The sequence below is a fragment of the Anguilla anguilla genome, chromosome 19, assembly GCF_013347855.1.
Source record: "Anguilla anguilla isolate fAngAng1 chromosome 19, fAngAng1.pri, whole genome shotgun sequence".
Classification (NCBI taxonomy): Eukaryota; Metazoa; Chordata; class Actinopteri; order Anguilliformes; family Anguillidae; genus Anguilla; species Anguilla anguilla.
Window position 1 is genome coordinate 16,244,097 of NC_049219.1, and position 19,234 is coordinate 16,263,330.

The 19,234-nt window shown below is 51.1% G+C and overlaps 1 protein-coding gene across 3 annotated transcripts in view; it reads left to right on the forward strand.

The window, feature by feature from the left end:
- The window catches only part of LOC118219398 (coiled-coil domain-containing protein 91-like), a 74,225-nt gene extending 71,383 nt beyond the window's left edge, over positions 1–2,842 (forward strand). For all 3 annotated transcript variants that reach the window (XM_035402551.1, XM_035402552.1, XM_035402550.1), the window contains exon 13: positions 2,665–2,842. In XM_035402551.1, coding sequence (XP_035258442.1) covers positions 2,665–2,829 — 165 coding nt within the window. In that variant the 3' untranslated portion in view covers positions 2,830–2,842. The remainder of the gene's footprint in view (positions 1–2,664) is intronic.
- The last annotated feature ends 16,392 nt before the right edge of the window (positions 2,843–19,234 follow it).

Genomic DNA, 19,234 nt, shown 5'->3' on the forward strand with positions numbered 1-19,234 from the left:
GCGGGGCAGATGGGGATGTGTTGGGGAGAGGGGGATGCGTGCGGGGCAGATGTGTGGCGGTATTGTCCTCGGCGCTTCCTGGGCTTCTTCACGGCGCATTCCTGTGGTCGCGGCGGATGGATGGCTTCCCCCGGCCCGGAGCGCCCGGCCGAATCGCTCCGATTGGCGGCGGGAATGACGGGCGGGGCGGGCCGGCGTGTGACCCCTGCCCTGTGGGGTTTGGGGTACCCCCTTCGCCCGCCCGCCCACGCTCATCGGTGCGTTTCCTAGGAGGGGTATTTTTGGACGGGGAGGGAAATACCTATTTAAGCCTCATTAATCAACTCCGGGGTGGCGGCTAAATTTAGCAGCCGGTGAGATCATCTTTAAGGAACGGTGGGAGGGGGGGTCTGGGGGGGCTGGGGGGGGGGGTCAGACATGAATAGCGCTTGTTTATGCCAGGCCATCCAGACCAGCTTTATTTTCAAAGAGAAAAGACCTGGCCTCTGCCCCGTTGCATGCTGGGAGATGCGGACCGCGGGCTGAGAGGAACGGTGATGTCATTTTTCTGCGAAGGGCCCCAGGAAAGCGAGAACATTTTTGTTTTTAACATGACAAACATTGTGTAATATATATATATATATGTGTGTGTGTGTGTGTGTGTGTAATGTCCTGGGTCAGTGTGCGGTATAGTGATCATAACTGCTGTAGGTGTGTGGCTTTGTCTCCAGGCGGTGGGGAATGACCAAAGCAGCCTCACACTTTCAGCACGGTTTCCTGTTTCATTAGCCTCATATAAAGTGTTATTCTGTTGCGGACCCCCCCCGCCCTCGACCACCCCCCTGACCCCCCCCCCCCCCCGCGCGGCCCCATGAAACAAGCAGAGGGCCCCCCCCCCTTTAACTCCTTCTTCACAACTTTTAACAGTTTATTTCTGTCTCAGATTTGTTTGTTCTTTTCTGCCAGTTTGGAATACAGGTGAGCGTTTGTTTGGCCCTGTTCCTTTGCTGCAGCGTTCAATTTCCGTTCAGAAGGCGAGAGGCTTACCTGTGCACCCTTGAAAGCCCAGGTGCCCAGGCGCTGCTCTGTTCACTGTCTGGCTCTCAGCCTGTGTGTGTGTGTGTGTGTGTGTGTGTGTGTGTGTGTGAAGTCTTACCCCCCCCCCCCCCCCCAATGTCAGCATTGTGCTTGAAAAATATTTTCCGTAATTGCTTTATTTTTGCCTTTCTTAATGGATATTCCTGCCACCTGGCGCGGTGCGATCCCTGCTGCACATCTCGGCTGAAGGCTGGAAAGCACAGTGCTCTCCGAGGAGCTGTTTGGGCCCGCGCTGGTCAGCGCCACTGCGTCTCGGGACGTTAGCGGGATCCTGTGCCTGGCAGCCGTTCGCCAGCTTTGACCCTCCGTTGAGCGCATCTGGACGCGTGCGTCTCCGAGACCGAGCGGGGGGGTGCGGGGGTGCGGGGGTGGATGGGTGGGGAGGTTGAGCGGGTTGCACTTCGGTACCGAGGCGGCAGACTCTGCTCTCCCTGCGATGCCGGCGGGTTTCTTAAGGTCACAGGTTCCTCTGAAAGGAAGCAGAAACGGTCCTGAACCTGCGCAGATTTTAACGGAGTAACATCGGAGACGATCAGCCCCCTTCCCCTCACGGGCCGGTTAGCGGTCACATTGGAGCCCTTACGAGCCGTCCTGAGCCCCGGACACTGAGGGTTAAGCATTAAGCCCTTCTTTCAGGAGTCACTTTCCTCCAGTGCTGTCTTCTGCTGAAGAGCTCTCTTCCACCACCCCACTCACCCCACTCACCCCACTCACCCCACCCCACTCCACTCACCCCACACACACACACACACACACACACACACACGCACGGCAGCGTGCAGCCTGAGGGCCGTGGAGGCACAGCGAGCAGGACGCATGGTCAGGGGTCGCAATCTGGAGCTGAGAGAGGCCGCCTATTGTGTCGCGCGTCTTCTGGTTTATTTTTTCCCAGACTCGTGGAGGTCAAAGGTCAGCATATCGGCATTTGGGGCCAGAGAGTGGGAGGGGCTTAGTGCTTATGCAGTGACGGACAGGGGAGGTCGGTCACTCGTTTGAATCGCTTTTTTCAAACGGATGCCAGGAAAACGCAGGTCTCCTTCCGAAGAGGGGTTTTGCACACTCTTTGAACATCTCGGATGGGGTTACGGTTGCCAGACAGTGTGTTGACGTTTATTTGCCAAATGAGATCATGAGATCATTCCTGTGTTGTCAACTTTAACTGAAAATAGAAAAGGAGGAAATTCTTTTTTTTCAGTCACCATAAGAGTTGTGCTCTCTGTCTCTCTCTCTCTCTCTTTCCATGCAAATACAGCATCGCCCCACAGTGCTATGTGCCCCACTGCGGCAGCTCTGTCCTAAAAAAAAAAGGATTGAGTGCAGCTTTGGGTCTGGCCAGAGGACAGTGTGTGCAGCCAGGCCAGGCTGACTGTGTGTCAGCTGGTCCTCTCCTGCAGGCTGCAGCAGCAGTGCTGCATTTCAGGGATTTGAGCTGAGTTTGGGCCCTCGCTCCTTCCCTGTGAGTCACACAGGTGTGTTAGTGCCTGCAGGTGAGCTGCTGCAGCCTCTGTGGCTTTCAGCTGAAGTGATCAACATGGTAATGATTTATCTCTCTCTCCCTCTCCCTCGCCATCCCCCCCTCTCCTGCAGCTGGATCATGTGACCCGGAAGAAGAACCTGGCCAGTCTGGAGCTCTTCCTGTCCTGTGCCCAGAGGCAACTTTCGGGGCTCCTGCAGGACGGCCCCCCAGCGGAGGAGGAGGAGGAGGAGGAGGGGGGAAACGTGGACACGCCCGCCAGCAGCCCCAGCCTCTGACAGCTGCCCCGCCCCGCCCCGCCCCACCCCACCCCACCCCACCCACTACATTCCTCTCAAACTTACTGAACCCCCCTCGTACCACCCCCCCCCCTCGTCCCACCCACACCCCACCCCAACTCAAATTGCACATCACGCAGCAGGTTAATATCATCACTACTGCCCTGAAGGGCCTCTTCCTGTTCAAAGGCTGTTTCTGTCAATAATCCTAGTGGAGCGGGTCGAAAAACTCCAGTTCGATTTCCCTCCCCCCCTCTGTCCATCCATTTGCTTCTGACGAGCAGCAGGGTCGTTCTGGCCACGATCGCATCCCTTAATCCGGTGCGCGCTGTTGTCTGAGAAGTGTCCTTGTGTTTGACCGTTTCTTCCCTGTCTTGTACTCTCTGCACTCGAGCCTTTTCCACAGCACACACACACACACATACACGCGCACACACACACACACACATACACGCACACACACACAGGAGGGCGGTCGCTTTACCTCCTTCCATGCAAAATGAAGCGTGAATGTTTTTCTTTTTTGTTTTGATGATGATGATGATGATGATATCTTATGTAATTTTTCTCATCCTTACTGGCGATGTGAACAACGAAGGGCTTAATCAAGTGTTGTTCATGGAATGTACGCTGAAGGGCTTTCGGCAATAAAGTTTCAGCACTCAAAACGAAAAACATCTGGAGTGCGCAGCGCTTTCATGGTATTTAACGCGACGCAAACAGCCTTCTCTTTGAGCTGCTCGCCCGCCTGCGGCGCCGTGTTTGTGTGTTTGTAATGACATTGGGTGTTCAAATTTTGTTTGTGTCCCTGGGTTGTGTGTTGATGTTGTGAACGTTTGTCTTAACACCAAAGTGGGCCTCATACATGTCATTTAGAGTGAGCTCTTCTGTGCCTTTGTTTTTGCTCATTAAAATGTATCCAGGGTGTAGAGTTGGACCCCTGTCTGCCAGCCCCCATCTGGGGGGGGGGGTATTAAATGCAGCCATGCAGAAGAGCGGTCTTTGGGTCTTTCGCCATGGCGACGGTGAGAAGGTGAAGGGTGGAGGTGAGCCTGGACCCGTACAGCCGCCAGACAGCCTGCCGTACCACCGCCCCTTAACCGCCAACACTCAGAAATAAGGACCCAGCGCTTTAATCAAGACAAACCATGAGCTGGATCAGGTGGTTTCCGGTGCCTGGCAACAGCCAGCGCCCCTGGGCCCAAGGTACAGGGGCCCCTGGTCAAACAGGTATTTGGCCTGACTTCTGCAGCAGGTTGGAAAAACACATTTGCACATGCTCAGACGGTCCTCTCATCTGAAAATGAGGAAAATCGAATAGCAGGCGGCAACGGGAGAAGTTGTTCAGCAGACATCCTGTCTACCCAGGAGCCAATGGCGTAGGGTCAGCCGAACTGTCTGAGCACTCATTGGTCAGTATGCTGAAGGGGGAACTGCCATAAATATGGGACAGAGAAATTATTGTATTACTTGCTGCATTCAGTTCAAAAGCAATTCATCAATGTGTGTCAGTGTTTTTTTTTGTTTCTCTTCATAACTGAACCAGTTAGGTGCTTCTCCCACAGATATCATATGGGATGGGGATGAAATTAAATTGCCTGTCATGCCCATTACCACAACAGAAATGTCCTGTAGATTCCCAAGTCCCTCTTTAAGGCAATATTTTAATAAATGTACAAAGGAACATTTGCCAGAAACAACAAGAGAAATTGAAAAATAATGATGTTCCATGTCGTGGTTGGGCTGGCCTTTGTTAGTTTGTGTTAAAGCGGTTTCTCATCTGTGTAAATTGTGTGTCCTTGGTGAAGGGTTTGGTTGCATCTATCAGTTCTGTTTGGATCACAGTCTGTCTGTTTCTCTAAATTCCATTTTTGCGGTAAATTTTCAATACGTCTATCACATGATGTTTTCGCATGGTTTCTTTGGTGCGTCATTGAGCCCACTCAGAAATATATATTAGAAATGTCCTTATCGTAAATAGTTGGTCTGGGACGCGTATCTTCGCAGGTAGTGATGTCATCTTGGAGATGGTTTTGTACCTTGGGGATTAAAAAGCATACAGTAATACTGCCTTTAACCCTTTGAAGAGTAGGTCAGTGTCAGTGTTCAGTGTTCTAGAACTCTCAGTTGAGCTTCCAGAGCTTTCAGTTGCCAGGAGTGACTGTTACATGGGCGTTAGAATGTTCCGTTAAGGAGATTCTAATCACACATTTGTGACCTCACAGCTGAAAGGGTTTAAAGCGAAGGTGAACACTGGGTGGAAAATAACTGGAGATACGGAGGGGCGGAGAGTAGTCGTAATGGGGCCTGCAGACGATTTGGTGAGTGACCTGGCCCGTAAAGAAACCGGCTTTATTACCTCAGGGCTTCTGAGGGGGTTTAAAATCACCCTGAGGAGCCAGAGGCTATTCACCACTGACTGGAGATTTTTAACCGTCGCCTGGTTAATGGACTGGGGTTCTGATGGATACAACAGCTAGAATACAATAGCAATAGAAACTTTATTGTCAAAACAATGACATTACATCAGTATTCATCATCAGAAAGGCAAACAGCATAAAATGTAAAAAAAAAAATAATAATAATAGTCTTCATTTTTTGTTCTTGTTTGTTTAAAAAATAATTTTATTATTTTTTTGCTGATCTGAAAAATGGAATGAACTGCCGCTCCCTGCTTCCTGTCAGCAGTTGGTCTGTGGAAGTCGTGCTCTGCAGTGGACAGGCCCTCAGCGCCGCTCTCTCCCCGTCCGCCTGCGGAATGTTCCGGGTCTGAAATGGCTTTACAGTGAGGTGAAGCTGAGACCTGTGAGCTAATGGGAGATGCAGCGCTGGAGAATGGGCAGCAGGGCATGGATGGCGGACAGCGGTAACATGAGCTGAGCGCATACCGTCGCTATTGTTCCCTTCAGCCCTTCATTTTAACAAAACACCTCTTTTACCCCTCCCCAAATACCCACACTTGGAATAATATTTAATAAAAAATAAATTCAATTTATTCATCTTAAGGGCTTGCTTTAGTGGGCACGCGCTCTGGAGACCGTTGTGTGTTGTGATGGATGATGGCGGTATTGTATGGAAAGAGGCAGAGGTCTAATATAAAAAGACTGAGCCCTGTGACCTCAAAACCATGTGACCCCAAAACCATGTGACCTCGCAAACCATGTGACGCCAAAATCATGTGATCCTTAGGCCTTTTGACCCCTTGAACCATACGACCCCTTGAACCATGTTACCCGGAAACCATGTGACCCCTAAGCCATATACCCTTGAACCATGTAGCCCTTGACCCCTGACCCTTGACCCCTTCAAGTGGCATCCTCAGCTTTAGTCAGGAGGGCAGAAGAGCGCTCAGTTCTGCGCAGTGGGCCGGTTCCTCTCTCAGTGTGGCCCTGTTTGATTCTGTCAGCTCGAGCCTGCAGACGAGCAGCTCTGCAGCATATCTGTTTCCCTTCAGCTGCACTCAGGCTGTCCACTGCGGGCACCTCCGCTTTCTACCCCTGATCTGCTTCATTGGCCACATCTCTGCAGTTTGAGCAGGTGTTCTCTCACTCTCTTTCCCTCCCTCTTTCTGCTTCTCTCTCTCTGCCTTTCTCCTCCTGTCTGTCCCTCTCGTTCTGCCTCTTGTTCTGTTTCTCCCTCTCCCTCTCTCCCTCCCTCTCCTCGGTGCCCCTGGACCCTGCACCTCCTGCACAGGGGCCGAGGGCTTTGGCAGCAGCGGTGGTTGGGTAACTCATTCTGAAAGGAGCAGCATCTTAATTTCAGTAAGGAGAGGACAGGCCGTCCTGTGCTGGAGCAAGCAGGGGAATCCCTGGGCTTGTCTTGGCTCTCTCCCTCCTTCTCTCCCTCTCTCCCTCCCTCCCTCCTCCCCTCTCTCTCTATCTTTCTGTTTTCCTCCCTGTGCTGTTGTCGAAGAGGCCTGCCAGTAACCTAAAGCTCCTTGAAGCGCATCTCCAAACCCCCTCACACCCCACGCTAAGCCCCCCCACCAGGCCGTGCAGCTGCGTCAGGTTCCCGGCTCCCCCCGGCGGTCTTGAAAGACTGATGTTTTCTGTTTTCCACTGTAAACACCCTGGCGCTTTATGGAGGGGGGGTGGTGGGAATTGGACTTGACTTATGACTTGGATGGGCCAGTTTCACCAGCATTGCCATCATCATCATCATCATCATCATCATCATCATTACCTTCAGGAAGGTTTTCTGTTTGTGTTCCTGCTGACGGGGTTCCAGTGGAGCGCAGGTCTGCTGGGGGAGGCCGGTGTGCTGTGTGCACAGCCCATTAGCACCATGTGGCAGTCACTCTCTCAGTGCCCCCCCGATGTCTGTCAGGGCGCATTAGATCTTGTTATAATTTTGGGCCTGAGAGCAGCGTTACCTCCCCCCCTTCGTATGGCCTCTCACATGAGGGTTGGATCAGAGGGTCATTTTTTGTTCATTTCACAAACAACCTCTGGAGGTACAGGGGTGTCCCCCCCTCCCAAATGTGTAATCTGGGTACTTTGTCTACCCCCACGTGGCCCGCTTTCTCCAGGGCTTGGCTGAAGTGTCTCTCTGTGTTATTATGGTTTCCATGGCGATGCCTCCCTCAGGTTTCCTCTGTGCTTGGTGCCTAACCCTAAACCCCTCATCCCCTGGGCATCATAGCTCTCCCCCCTGTTCGTACTGCTGATGTTGCCGGCATGTATCCTCCAGGTAATGTCATTTATTTCAATGGGACGCCTCTGGAGGGGGTGAGTCCAGTAGACAGGATGCTACACACTGAAATGATCCTCAGAGGTGCTCATGGTTGGTGAAGTTCAGCAGTGCAGCTGTGTTTGGAGTACACTGATCCCAGCTCTGAACTACATTTCCCATCAGCAGCTCAAAAAAAATTTAACTCTCCCTGAGGCTTGTTATTACAGGAAGTGATTACAGTCCCTGGTATGCTGCAAAGCACAAACCGTGGGCTTGATGATGTGGATCCAAAGATGAATACCAGCAAATGTTGATGATGTGGATCCAAAGATTAATACCAGAAATTGTTGATGATGTGGATCCAAAGATTAATGCCAGCAAATGTTGATGATGTGGATCCAAAGATTAATGCCAGCTGATGTTGATGTTGTGACTTGCTGGCTGAGGCTGAGTTTGGTGAGCCAGCCTGGTTCTATGCTATCAGGGGTTGGGGGATTGGGGGGGGGGGGAGCTGACCCTCGCGGTGCATTCCCTCATCACAGATGGCGGAGAGAAGGGGTGTCGGGCCTGCTGAAAGTGGCCGAACGGTATTTGTTTTTCCAGCTGTAATTCAGGATTTTCCCAGCTGTGGCCAGAATAACATCCACCGCCCCCGCCCTCGCCCCCACCCCCACCCCGGCCCTGGCCACGTTCGCCGATCGTTGGACGGAGATATGAGAAGGCATCTTTTTCTGATCAGTGTGGTCCGATCCAGTCCCAGGTGGCCACGCTGTGATTCAGCCCCGCCCCCCCAAGATGAATTTCACGCTGGGGGGTGGAGGGGGCAATTAAAATCAGCTGGGTGTACGCTGGCAGAGGGGCTCCTGCCCAAACCTCGGCTCTGATCCCCCTGTTGCCCCCATTGTTCCCCTGTTTGGGACCTGAACTCTCTTTTGCAGGAGTTACGTAGATACTATTCCTCTCTGTTCCCAGTGTTCACCTGCCGGAGGGAAGTGCCTTCCTGTTCGCCGTGTCTGTTGTTCAGCCGTTAGTTTCCTTGGGAGGGTGGAAAGGGTTACAACTGACTCGCGAAGACGTGCAAAACCAAGCTTATTTACTATTATTTAAAATAATTGCATGATAGTGATAATGACTAACAAGGACGTTATGTGTCTTGTAAGAGTGCGTGCTTGTGAATTCATTTCTGTGAAAGTGAAAAGACTGGTCAGTGATTCTGAATAAATGTTCTTTCACACATATATGCGAAGGCGTTTATTCAGGTAAAAACTTGCGGATTCATTGTGGGTGTGTAATATAAAATAGCTGTCATTACTGGGCCTGGTAAAATAATCATAACTTCGGCCTGCGATGCATTCTGAGCCGCAGACAGTTTGCAGATGATTGTGCTGGAGGTCAGAAACCACAGCCTGAGTGGGACGTGCTGCAGGATCGCTGGGGGCTCGGGGGGGGGGGGAGGACTGTAGCGCCTCTTCAAGGTCAGTTACACAGAAACCCCTCAGACACCGTTTTATGGCCTGAGGTAAGGGTGGGGTGTCCAAAAATAAACTTCTTATCTTTTTAATCGACACAGGTGAGCCAACAGAAGAACAAAAAAACCATGGAAACCATGGGGGGGTCAGCTTCCAGAAAGCGATGCCGCCGCAGCGTGGGTATTGCTGACTGTAGCGTTCTTATTGCGCTGGAAGCGCGCGGGAGCGTTAGCACAAAGCGCCGGTTGTCACGGCGAAGGGTCCGGCCGCTCCTCGAGGTGTCGAATTTATTGTGCCTCAGCGCTGGCAGGCGGCGGGCGGGACGGGAGCCAAACCCAGCGGGCTCTGGCACCGTGCACCCTCACCGCCTCACCGCCGGCCCGGGACAGACGCGCTGTGGGGTTGGGAGACGGCAGGCGGCCGCGATGGGCCTCTCTGGAGCGCAACCAACCGCCATGCCGGAATGACCCCGCCCTCCGCTCGGGGTCACGACCCCAGATAAAAACCGTCACGACACGTCCCCAACCCCAACCTGCGGAACGCCACGCTCCAGGACGCGGGAGTGTGCCGAAAACTTCGCCGCTGCCCCAGCACAAAACACCTCCGTCCCAAAAAACAGTTTAAATGGTTGCAGAGATGACCGTAATTTTTTCTGAAAAAAGAGAGACAATTCTATTCTCCATTCCAGCTGGCACATTGAAGCTTTTTTTCCCCTTTCCAATTCTGTATTTTCATTAAGATAATGTTAGTGACTAACCGTTACTTCAAAAATAATAACAATAATTAAAACTGTCTGTTGCACAGGGAGACCTTTCCCCGCCCTGCACATCTCTTCTCAAACCTGGCCCCAGCTTTGGACTCTTCTTTGGAAGGAACTTGGAGGAGAGGCCAGTTTGAGCCCCGTTTTTTCCCTCTTGCAGTAAAAACACAGGGGCCTAATTTTTCAGCTTTGCACTGCCTGTATGGAATAATCTCCATTTGATCTTTTAACACCTCTGACCCGTAGAGCGGCCCCTCGTCCTGGCCTCCTGTCCTGTTATTATGGAGTCACTGAGCTAGCCAGGGAGCTGTTTGCAGCTTAACCATGGGCATGGCCACGACCTGTCAATCAGCACTCACTTCTTTACTGTCAAAGAGCTGCAGCTTTGGAGCTCAGCGTTGTTTTTTCTCAATGTTTTTTTTCGTTGCTTAGCAACAGAATGCGGCAGTTGGTCCGCCTGACTGTCTTGGTTAAATTGAATCCTCTTGGGCTAGGTGGGCTCCAGTGGTTAAAAAGGAATGTATGTTTGGGGTTTTTACAATTTCAGTTTATTTTTTTTATTCTTAACAGAAATTGGAAAGGAGCGTGTGTTTTTTTTTGTTTTCTTTTCTTTTTTTAGAGTCATTTATTTTTATGTTTTTATGCATCAGCAAGTTCTGCGTTGTCAGTCAATTATTGCCAAGTATTCTTTTGGCTGTGTTTACGTGTTTAAGAGATTTATGCTTGTAGTCTTTGCCAGCTGACAGAATGAGTTGTCATGGATATTGAGGTCATATAAGATGTTGGAGGTCATTGGTCTGGCGTATTAAATTATGCTGTACAATCATTTCTGTTCTTAGGATATTTTCCACTGGAAACTATGACCCAGTTTCACATTGACTGAGGAATTTAAAACCTATTAACTAAATCCACTGCCATATAAAAACAATTAATTAATAACCACTGTTGATTATTTATTCATTGATTAATTTGTTCATGAATTTAAATAGTTTATATTATATTAAAACTAGAAGAACAGGGAATGTTTTCTTTTAAGAGAAGAATGAAAGCAATTATAATTTATTATAATGTTAGAGATACAATGGGACAAAATTACAAAATAAAGCAGAATCATTTAACTTAAGCAGTATAACACCACAGCACTGTAATCTAAATCTGCTATCTATTACAAGTGTAATAACAGGCTTATAACAACCAAATGAGTGTAATAACTCATTACACTGCTGGATACATTAAACATTGTGTAATATGCACATTTACAGCGTAGATTAACAAAGCATGTTGGTTATATATCCCTGTACATCTCTAATCTCCCTTACTTAAGCCAGTGTTGTGATGCTTTCAGCCTTCCTGTCAGCAGTACAGTGTCTTCTTTCTGAATGTCCTGGTCAATAGTGCCTTGCCTGTCACTGCAAGAACACATCATCTTCTTTTGTGACAGACCTTTCAAAACAAACGGAAGAGCGGTCGAATCCGAGCGTGTTTGTGGAGTGAGGTCTAACTCTGTGGAGCTCAGAAGCCTAATGGGCATTTTCCCAAATTCAGTGGGAGGGTGAGGATAAACACGTTTATTGCCAGTGACGTGCAGAGGTAGTCCTCCGTGTGCCTAAGATCCTTACTGAACTTGGGGGCAGGAGCTGTGAAATATCGCTAATGAGGAATAAGTGGATTTCCCCTCTCTCTCTGACCACCGTGGAAGGGACCGGAGCGGAGCGTAGCTGTGCTGACTTACTCTAAAATCGTTATGGAACATTGCACGCTCGGTTTCAACACTTAGAACACTTGAAACGGTTGATCATTAAAACACAATTATTATTTCTGCTCAAAGGTCAAGTGCTGTGGACTCAGTCTGCCAAAACGCCTGAGTTCTTAATGCTCACACGTCTGTGATTATGCAGCTTAATTGTTTAAAAATCCTGAAGGGAGGAAAAAATATATATGTATTAGTGTTGAGTAGGGGAGGGGTGGGGGGGTCAGTCAAAAATTTGGCATGCCAATATTTTTAATACGCAGATATGTGAAAAGCTGAGAGGGGAGAATGGGATGGGGGGGGTGACTGAGAAACGTTTTGTGTCTACTGTTTTTTTGGGGTTTTTTCTGTCCTGGACGGGGCAGAAAAGTGTAAATGGAAGTGCTGTGAACAAGCGTGGCATTGTCAGCGCAGGCCGATCACACGCCAGCCCTGTGAGCTCCTCTTTTTTCGGCCCTTAATTGAAAAATTGGAGCAGCTCCGGGGGCCAAGAATGACAGAGAGGTGCCCGGCACACCGAGGCGCTGGCACAGCGCACCCCTGGCACAGCACACCGCTGGCACAGCGCACCGCTGGCACAGCGCGCCGGACCGGACCGGACCGCACCGCGAGCGCCGAGCGCTCAGCTCCTGCAGAACGTCTCTGCTGCTCCGTTTGATTTATTAGGGAAGGCTAACAGAGCGCCTCCAGGACTGCGACCTGCGCCCCCCGAGCGCCGGGGCGGGGGGGTGAGCTCAGTCGCCTGGCATCCCGCACAGGACGGGGCATCGAGGGCACGTCTGTGCCACCTAGTCAAAATATTTTTTTATTTTTATTTTTTTATTTATTTAATTGCAGTTAATTCCTCATCAGCTCAAGAAGGTGCTCCAATGAGCATAACCAGCCCCCCCTTGAGGGGCCAAGCTAAGCAGGAAAATGAGTTTTTGCCTTAAATAAATGAGTTAATTCCAGCGACTGCCGGCCACCCTGACAAGGTCTGCTTTTTTTTCAACCCGCCCCCCCTTCACCCCCAACTCAATTTATAATTCAGTTTCTCTTTATTTCCAATGGATCCAGGGGATCAGTCGGTCAGGCTCTGAGATGTACTGGAGAGGTCGTGCAGAGGTCATGCAGAGGTTGTGCAGAGGTCGCGCAGGTGTCTGATTGTCCTGCGAGAGGAAACTGGAAACAGGATTCCCAGGTCACAGCTCACCCACGTCTCTGCTAGGAAGGAAACGACCGGCTCGCTTTGTCTCACCTCGGGCTGGTTTACAGGTTCCCCCCTGCAGGTGTGCCATCCGGCCCCCTCCCCGTGTGCCTCTCTCTGTCCCGGGACCTGTGTGCCAGGGTGTGTGCACACCCCAGTTCTGAGACTCTGCTTTTCTAAGTGTGAGGAACCCGGGGCGTGCTGTACGAGGCCTGTGCCCCGTGCCGCTTCACTGACTTACCATTACCCAGTGTGTTTTCCCTGAGAAGAGCCAGCCGCCTGCCCCCCCACCCCAAACTCACCCCACCCTACCCCGTCACAGAAAAACCCACCGCCATTTCCTGGTGAAATGACCTGTAGCAATGAAAAGAGCCATGCTGATGCAAAATGATTTGTGGATTACAAGGTTGGTTTCATGCAACCCCCCCACGCCCCCCTCCCCCCTCCCCAATGCTCGTTTACCGCCATCCTTACTCTAAATCAACAAGCCCAGCGTAACCACGGCGACCTGCGGTGTTGTGGCACGCGTTTCCGCGGCTCCCCACACTGGTCTCCTGTGTGTTGATTTTCATTCGGCCAATTAGATAAGAGCGACGGAGTAAATCCGTAAATTGGAGGGCGGTGGATTTGTAAACACCCGAATAATTTGGGACCGTGAAGCTCTCGCTGCGGGACGCGTGCAGTCAGCCTTCGGGAGGGTCTGGGGGGATCTCCTGGGAAACGGTTCCTGGTTAATTTAGGGTTTCTGGGATGAGAGGCCAGCCTTTGAGTGAGTCTGAAATGGCCTGTATACCACACAGGTGATACTGTGATACACTAATCCAACCTAGAGCAAACAAAATAAGTAAGTAAATAAGTCCAGTTCCCTAGCCAATAAGCCCTCATCCCACAGACTGTCATATTGTACTTAATATCTTAATTTTGGTATATGTCAAAAGTAACCAAAATTACGATATAGCACAATATCAAGACAGACTGCAGAAAAAGAAAAAGTAACCAACAGCAATATGTTGTTCACTACATGTTTTCACAAATCAGTAGTGTTAAAACAACTCTAACAGTGTTAAATCAGCTCTACGGGGTTTGTATGAGTGGCGTGATAGAGAAGCTCTGTATTGAGCACGTCTGACGGAGACGTGCTGTTTTCCTGCTGCAGCGCGTGGGCAGTGGAACAGAGGACAGACCGCACAGTGAAGGCAGGCAGCTCTCCCAGGTGTTTATTTGTGTAGCGCAGAGCGAGCAGCGTCAGCGAGCGCAGGTACAGGAGCAGCGTTTGTGCTGCTGCTGCTGCGCGTGTGGAAGCCGAGCGGAGTCAGGTGTGGTCCGCCCGCCCGCCCGCCTGCCCGGACGCCCCGACCGTTCGCCCGCCCGCCCGCCTGCCCGGACGCCCCGACCGTTCGCCCGCCCGCCCGCCTGCCCGAACGCCCCCACCGTTCGCCCCTAAAATGAGAGGCGCGCCAGTTTCTGCCAAAGAAGCGGCCGGGATGGCGGAGTGGCACCTGCCTTCGTTTCAGCGTTCCTCGTCTTTTTCTGCCCAGCCGTCGACGGCAGAAATAACAGCCAGTACTCAGAAAGGAGTCATAAATGTGTAAAATACTGTTCCGTAATATCTGTACGGGTTTTGTGCAGTGGATGTAAAACACTGTGAAAGTGCGGTTTCGGGGGATAACTCCAAAAGAAATTGTGGGAATGGTGCTGTTTATTTTTGGGAATGGTGAAGCTGTGGGGGAATTATCCCTGATGAATTTCTGTGGGATCTCATACTGAATGGTCTGTAATGGTGGGGAGCAGAGATGGGTCTGCTTCTGTGCGGGGAAAGTTTGACTTACATCCCCTGTGAATTAGTTAAAACAACACCTTTCTTTTAAAGCAGGTTAGCTGAATGGCTCTGTTTAATTCGCTGCGCAAACATACGCCTTCACGCGAGTCAATGGGATTAACGACCTGCACTTAAGTCGTCTGTTTGTGTTTTAGATTTGGGTATTTAGATTTCCATCGCTAAGATCAACATCCTCTCCCTTCCAGGAAGTGCCCCGTGCCAGAGCGAGGCTTTGCCGTCTCGATTGATGTCACGTGACCGTCACAGGGCCAGCGACCGTTTTCCCAAACACCGTCCGCCACCGAGTGTGAAAGCGCTTCTCCGCCCCCCCTCCCCGAGTACCCCCCCCCCGGCCCACCAAAGACCGGGCTGGTGCCTAATGACCTCAGTCAGCCCTGGGGACACAGAGCTCTCTGTGAGTCAGACGCTTTACTGGAACCTCTACAGCTTCATCCGTATCACTCCCAGGTACCTCTTTCCAAAAATGACAAGCTTTTTAAACTAGATTGTCCAACTGTCATTTTTGCTGGACAGAAGGTCTTCTTTTTTAACCTTATGTCTGTCTGTGAGAGAGAGAGAGGGGTTCATGCGTAATGTGTGTCGTCTGTATTAAGAGGATGAGCCATATATAGATCAGAAGGAACATCAGCCAAACGCCTGGACCAGAATTTCACACCCGTAGCAAATATAGATTATGATTTGGTGTTGTGAAATTGATGTCGTCTTTATGACCTACTGGCAGACTTCATGGGGGAAGAATGTGTGTGGAGTTCTTGAAGTTCAGTCCAGCTGTCTTGGCGATCAGTACAGTCTTTCCATGATTTCAGATTTGGCAGTCCCTTTTGGTGAGTGAGTGAAAATGATGGACATGGGCCACATGACATCATCATCGTAATAATAATAATAATAATAATAATCATCATCATCATCATCATCGTCATCATCACCATAATCATCATAATAATAATAATAATGCACTATATTTGTTAGTGTTTCTTCCATTCTCAAAGCCTGAACAGAATAAAAAACTAAAATGAATAAGTACAACCAATGCGATTATAACTCATGAACGAATATGGATGGCCTCATACTCAGCCATGTTGGTATTCATATTGCATAATGCAGTGAATTCTCTCCTAATCTGTATAATTGACCTGTGTGCTCTCAGCTCCTGCCAGTTATCCTGAGTGTGGATTTCCGGAGGGGAGTAGAGAGCACTTTTCTGCTCCAAACAACATTACACAGGAGATTCTCACTTGTCAAAGTGCAGCGGTAGGTCTTGCTGTCTTGCTGGCTGAATTTGGTTGTGGAGGCTTCCTGGATGTGATCCCTGTGTGTTCCTCTCTTGCCTTGTCCTGTTGGGCATGTGCCTGAGTGCGTTCTCCTGTGCTTTGCTGTAATTGACCTCCCTTATTCCCAGAATTAACACTCCACAATGTTTTGGACTGCACAGGAAGTCCAGGCAGAAACGCAAGAGAGCAACTGCAGCGCTCCCTAATTTCCCAGAAAATAATTTACTGCCAAGTGATTAATGCGGAGAAAGTTCAGCCGGTTCATCTTTGTTAGTCCTCTCCCTCTCTCTCTCTCTCTCTCTCTCTATCCCTCGCTTTCTCTCCATCCAAGTGGTGATTGGTTCCCAGGAAGACTCAGAGTCTACTGAGAAGAAGCAAACCTCTCCCTTTCCAGCAAAGCCCGTTAATACAGCTCTTCAGCATCTCAGTAAATCCTGCGGCCCCAAGGGTGCACTTGACCTGTCCTTCAGATCAAACGTAACGGACAGCACGATGGAAAGAGACCTGGGTTTTTAATCCTTCGACATGCAACAGGGACATCGCTCATTTCACTACCCGCAGAAATTTTGGTCGATGGCGGCAGTGCAGATGGATTCGCAAGTCCCAGTGGAGAAATATGTATTTTTAACATCACCGTGTTCCAGCTGAGAGTCTCTCTGCCCTGGTTGGCATCTCCTGGGCAGGGCGTAGCGGGATCAGATGCCAGGGGCTGCTGGGAGAATTGGTAAATCAGAAAGGAGACATGCTTGGCATCTGAGGACAGGGGTCAGCTCCAGCCCTGAACTGGCACTCTGGAGTCTGCCGGTGATGTGAGATCAAACGTGGAAGACACTAATAATGGCTCATTTCTCCTCGAAACCTGGACCTCCCTGAGGTTGATGTCCCCCACCCACCCAGCTCTGGATTTTAAACAGAGCGTCTCCTCCTCCTGGGTCCGGGGATGTGCGGGAGCGGTGTGCGGGCAGAGAGGAGAAACACATGTGGGAGCTGGCAGAGGGCCTGGCCCGCAGGATCTCCCCCACCCCGGCTGCAATGGGGCCTGGCCCGCAGGATCTCCCCCACCCCGGCTGCAATGGGGCCTGGCCCGCAGGATCTCCCCCACCCCGGCTGCAATGGGGCCTGTCTGCAGGCCGCTCTCAAGACTCTAGGCAGGCGTTAGCGGCGCCCGCTGCTTCTCCCCCGACCGCTGCGGGCCGAACGCGTCGCCGTGGGAACCGCGCTCTGAGGACGCCGCTCGCAAAAGCGTCCGCCGTGTGGGACGAGAGCCAATCAGGGCGGAGCACCAGTCACCGAAAACGCATCAGCGAGCCCAGCGACGTCAGCAGCAGGAGGACGGGTCTGACAGTCTGTTCACACAGACTTTCAAGCGCTCATAGAACTCATAAAGCGATCTGACGAAGGCCACTTCCTGTGGAATGATAGCGAATGATTCCCCATTGTAATCGCTGCATTCACTTCCTGCTCTTCATACAAAGGAGAAGAAGAAGGTGGCCATTTGACCTTTCGGTGATGAATCCCAAGCCATGGGCTTCACTTCCACAGCTTTCTGGCCTATTCTCCTCCTCTCTGGCAGGTCCAGGCTCAAGCCTTTCAGAACCAATCCCAGCCTAATGCGCAGTAGTGCCTCGGACAGTCGCTCTGAGGTCATTTTCTTCTTCTGTGGTAATTGTCCTGCGCCGGAGATCTCCGCTCCTGGATGCAGCTCCTGACAGTGCGCTGGCCGTTCAGCATGAGTGCGGAGATTTGGCCTGGATGCCCGTTAATGACTCCACCAAAAGGGACCCTTCTTTACGCGCACAGAAAATGGCCGACTTCTGCAATGCCACGTCTCAGACTCACGCTGGCATTCTGTGTATGGGGCGGGGGGGTGACATCATCACATCACAGCAGATAAGCAGCTCTAACACACTCTATGATGCTCAGACTGTGACACCGTACCATCAGAGTGCATGACCACTTAGCCAAACCCATGAACAACCTTTCCACTGCACCCCACCCAACCCTCCTCCTCCCATCTCCACATCCATCAGGAACACCTGCGGGTTTGTGCAGGACGTCTGGAGGAGGTGCAGGAGGCGTGCTAATTGGGCTACCTGTCACCTCAAAGGGGAAGGGGCGGAGGGCCTGTTCCATTTGCCGGTGCGGTCGGCGTTAGACAAACACGGCGGCCTTAATTGCCCGGGTATTGAGTTGCCGGGCAGTGCTGTGTGGCTGTGTCCACGGGCCAGCTCTGCACTTAGGGACAGTGGATGGATTTCGGCTTTGGGCAGCGCCTCTGATTGTGCTTGGCGCGGTGCGCTGGCACGGGACGGGCGCAGTCATGCACGTAGCGCCCCGCTCCGCCCCGCCCCTGCTCTTTTTAAATTACCTCCGGGGGGATGAAGGACCGAGCGTGCCCGAAGGCCCGCAATAACACATGCAGGCCACCGGGGGAGCCGTCACCGCAAAGCCTCAGGGGGGAAGTCCACAGTCTGCTCAGGTGCAACTCTATGGTCTGTCCTTCCCTCTTTTGAGGAATGCAGGGCTGTGGGAGGGGGGTTGAGGGATTGTGGGGGGGTGTTTTTTACCCACAAACAGCGCTGTGATGGGCTGTGGGGGTCAAGCTAATTTTGCAGTGTGAGCGTTGTTACCTGGCATGAGTTCAATAGAGGGTGGGGCTGCAGGTTGGAGCCCGTTTCCTGTAAAAAAGACATGGAGAGCTTGGTGTTGACTCTGTGCCAGATGGAGTAGGTGGGCCAAAGACAGGCTGACAAATGTCACCCAGCTCTGCCAATCAGAGAGAACATGGGCATTCTTTCTCAAACCCCAGACAAACCCCCCCCCCCCCCCCCAAAACAAAAAGGCCCTTGGCACCTTCCCCTCCCTCTGGCACAGTAGACAGCACGGAGAAGCCTGATTTTAATTAACACAGCATTTATGAATTACATCCGTAGAGGTTTGCAGACTGTTGTTTTAGGGTTTGCTCAAGAAAAACTGCTTAACCACCCCCCCCAACCCCCCCCCACCCCCCCCACACCCCACCCCGCACGCGATTTGTGGCCGCACACCTCGTGAGAATATCCAGCATCACACCTCCCCCACGCAATGCATTATGGCTCGGCGCAGGCTCCTCAGCCGAAGAGTCCCCAGTCTACGATGCAGTCGAATAAACGAAAGGGACTCGACCACAGAATGTCCTGGCAGGATGAGTGGCCCACAGCACGCTGAGCAGCGAGCACGTCTAGCTGCGAGAATCATTTCAGTTCCAGTCTGAACGCCTGAAAGCTTTGCGCTACCGGGACTGTAAATAGGTGATACATGTCATTGAAAGTCAAACGACTCAGAAGAGCATTACAGGATTTTATGGAAATATTAATATATATACATATATATATATATCCATATGGAAATGTAAAAACGACTCTATGGTTTATAAATGAGGTGCATATGGAATCCCCGAAGTGCCTTAAATAAATATT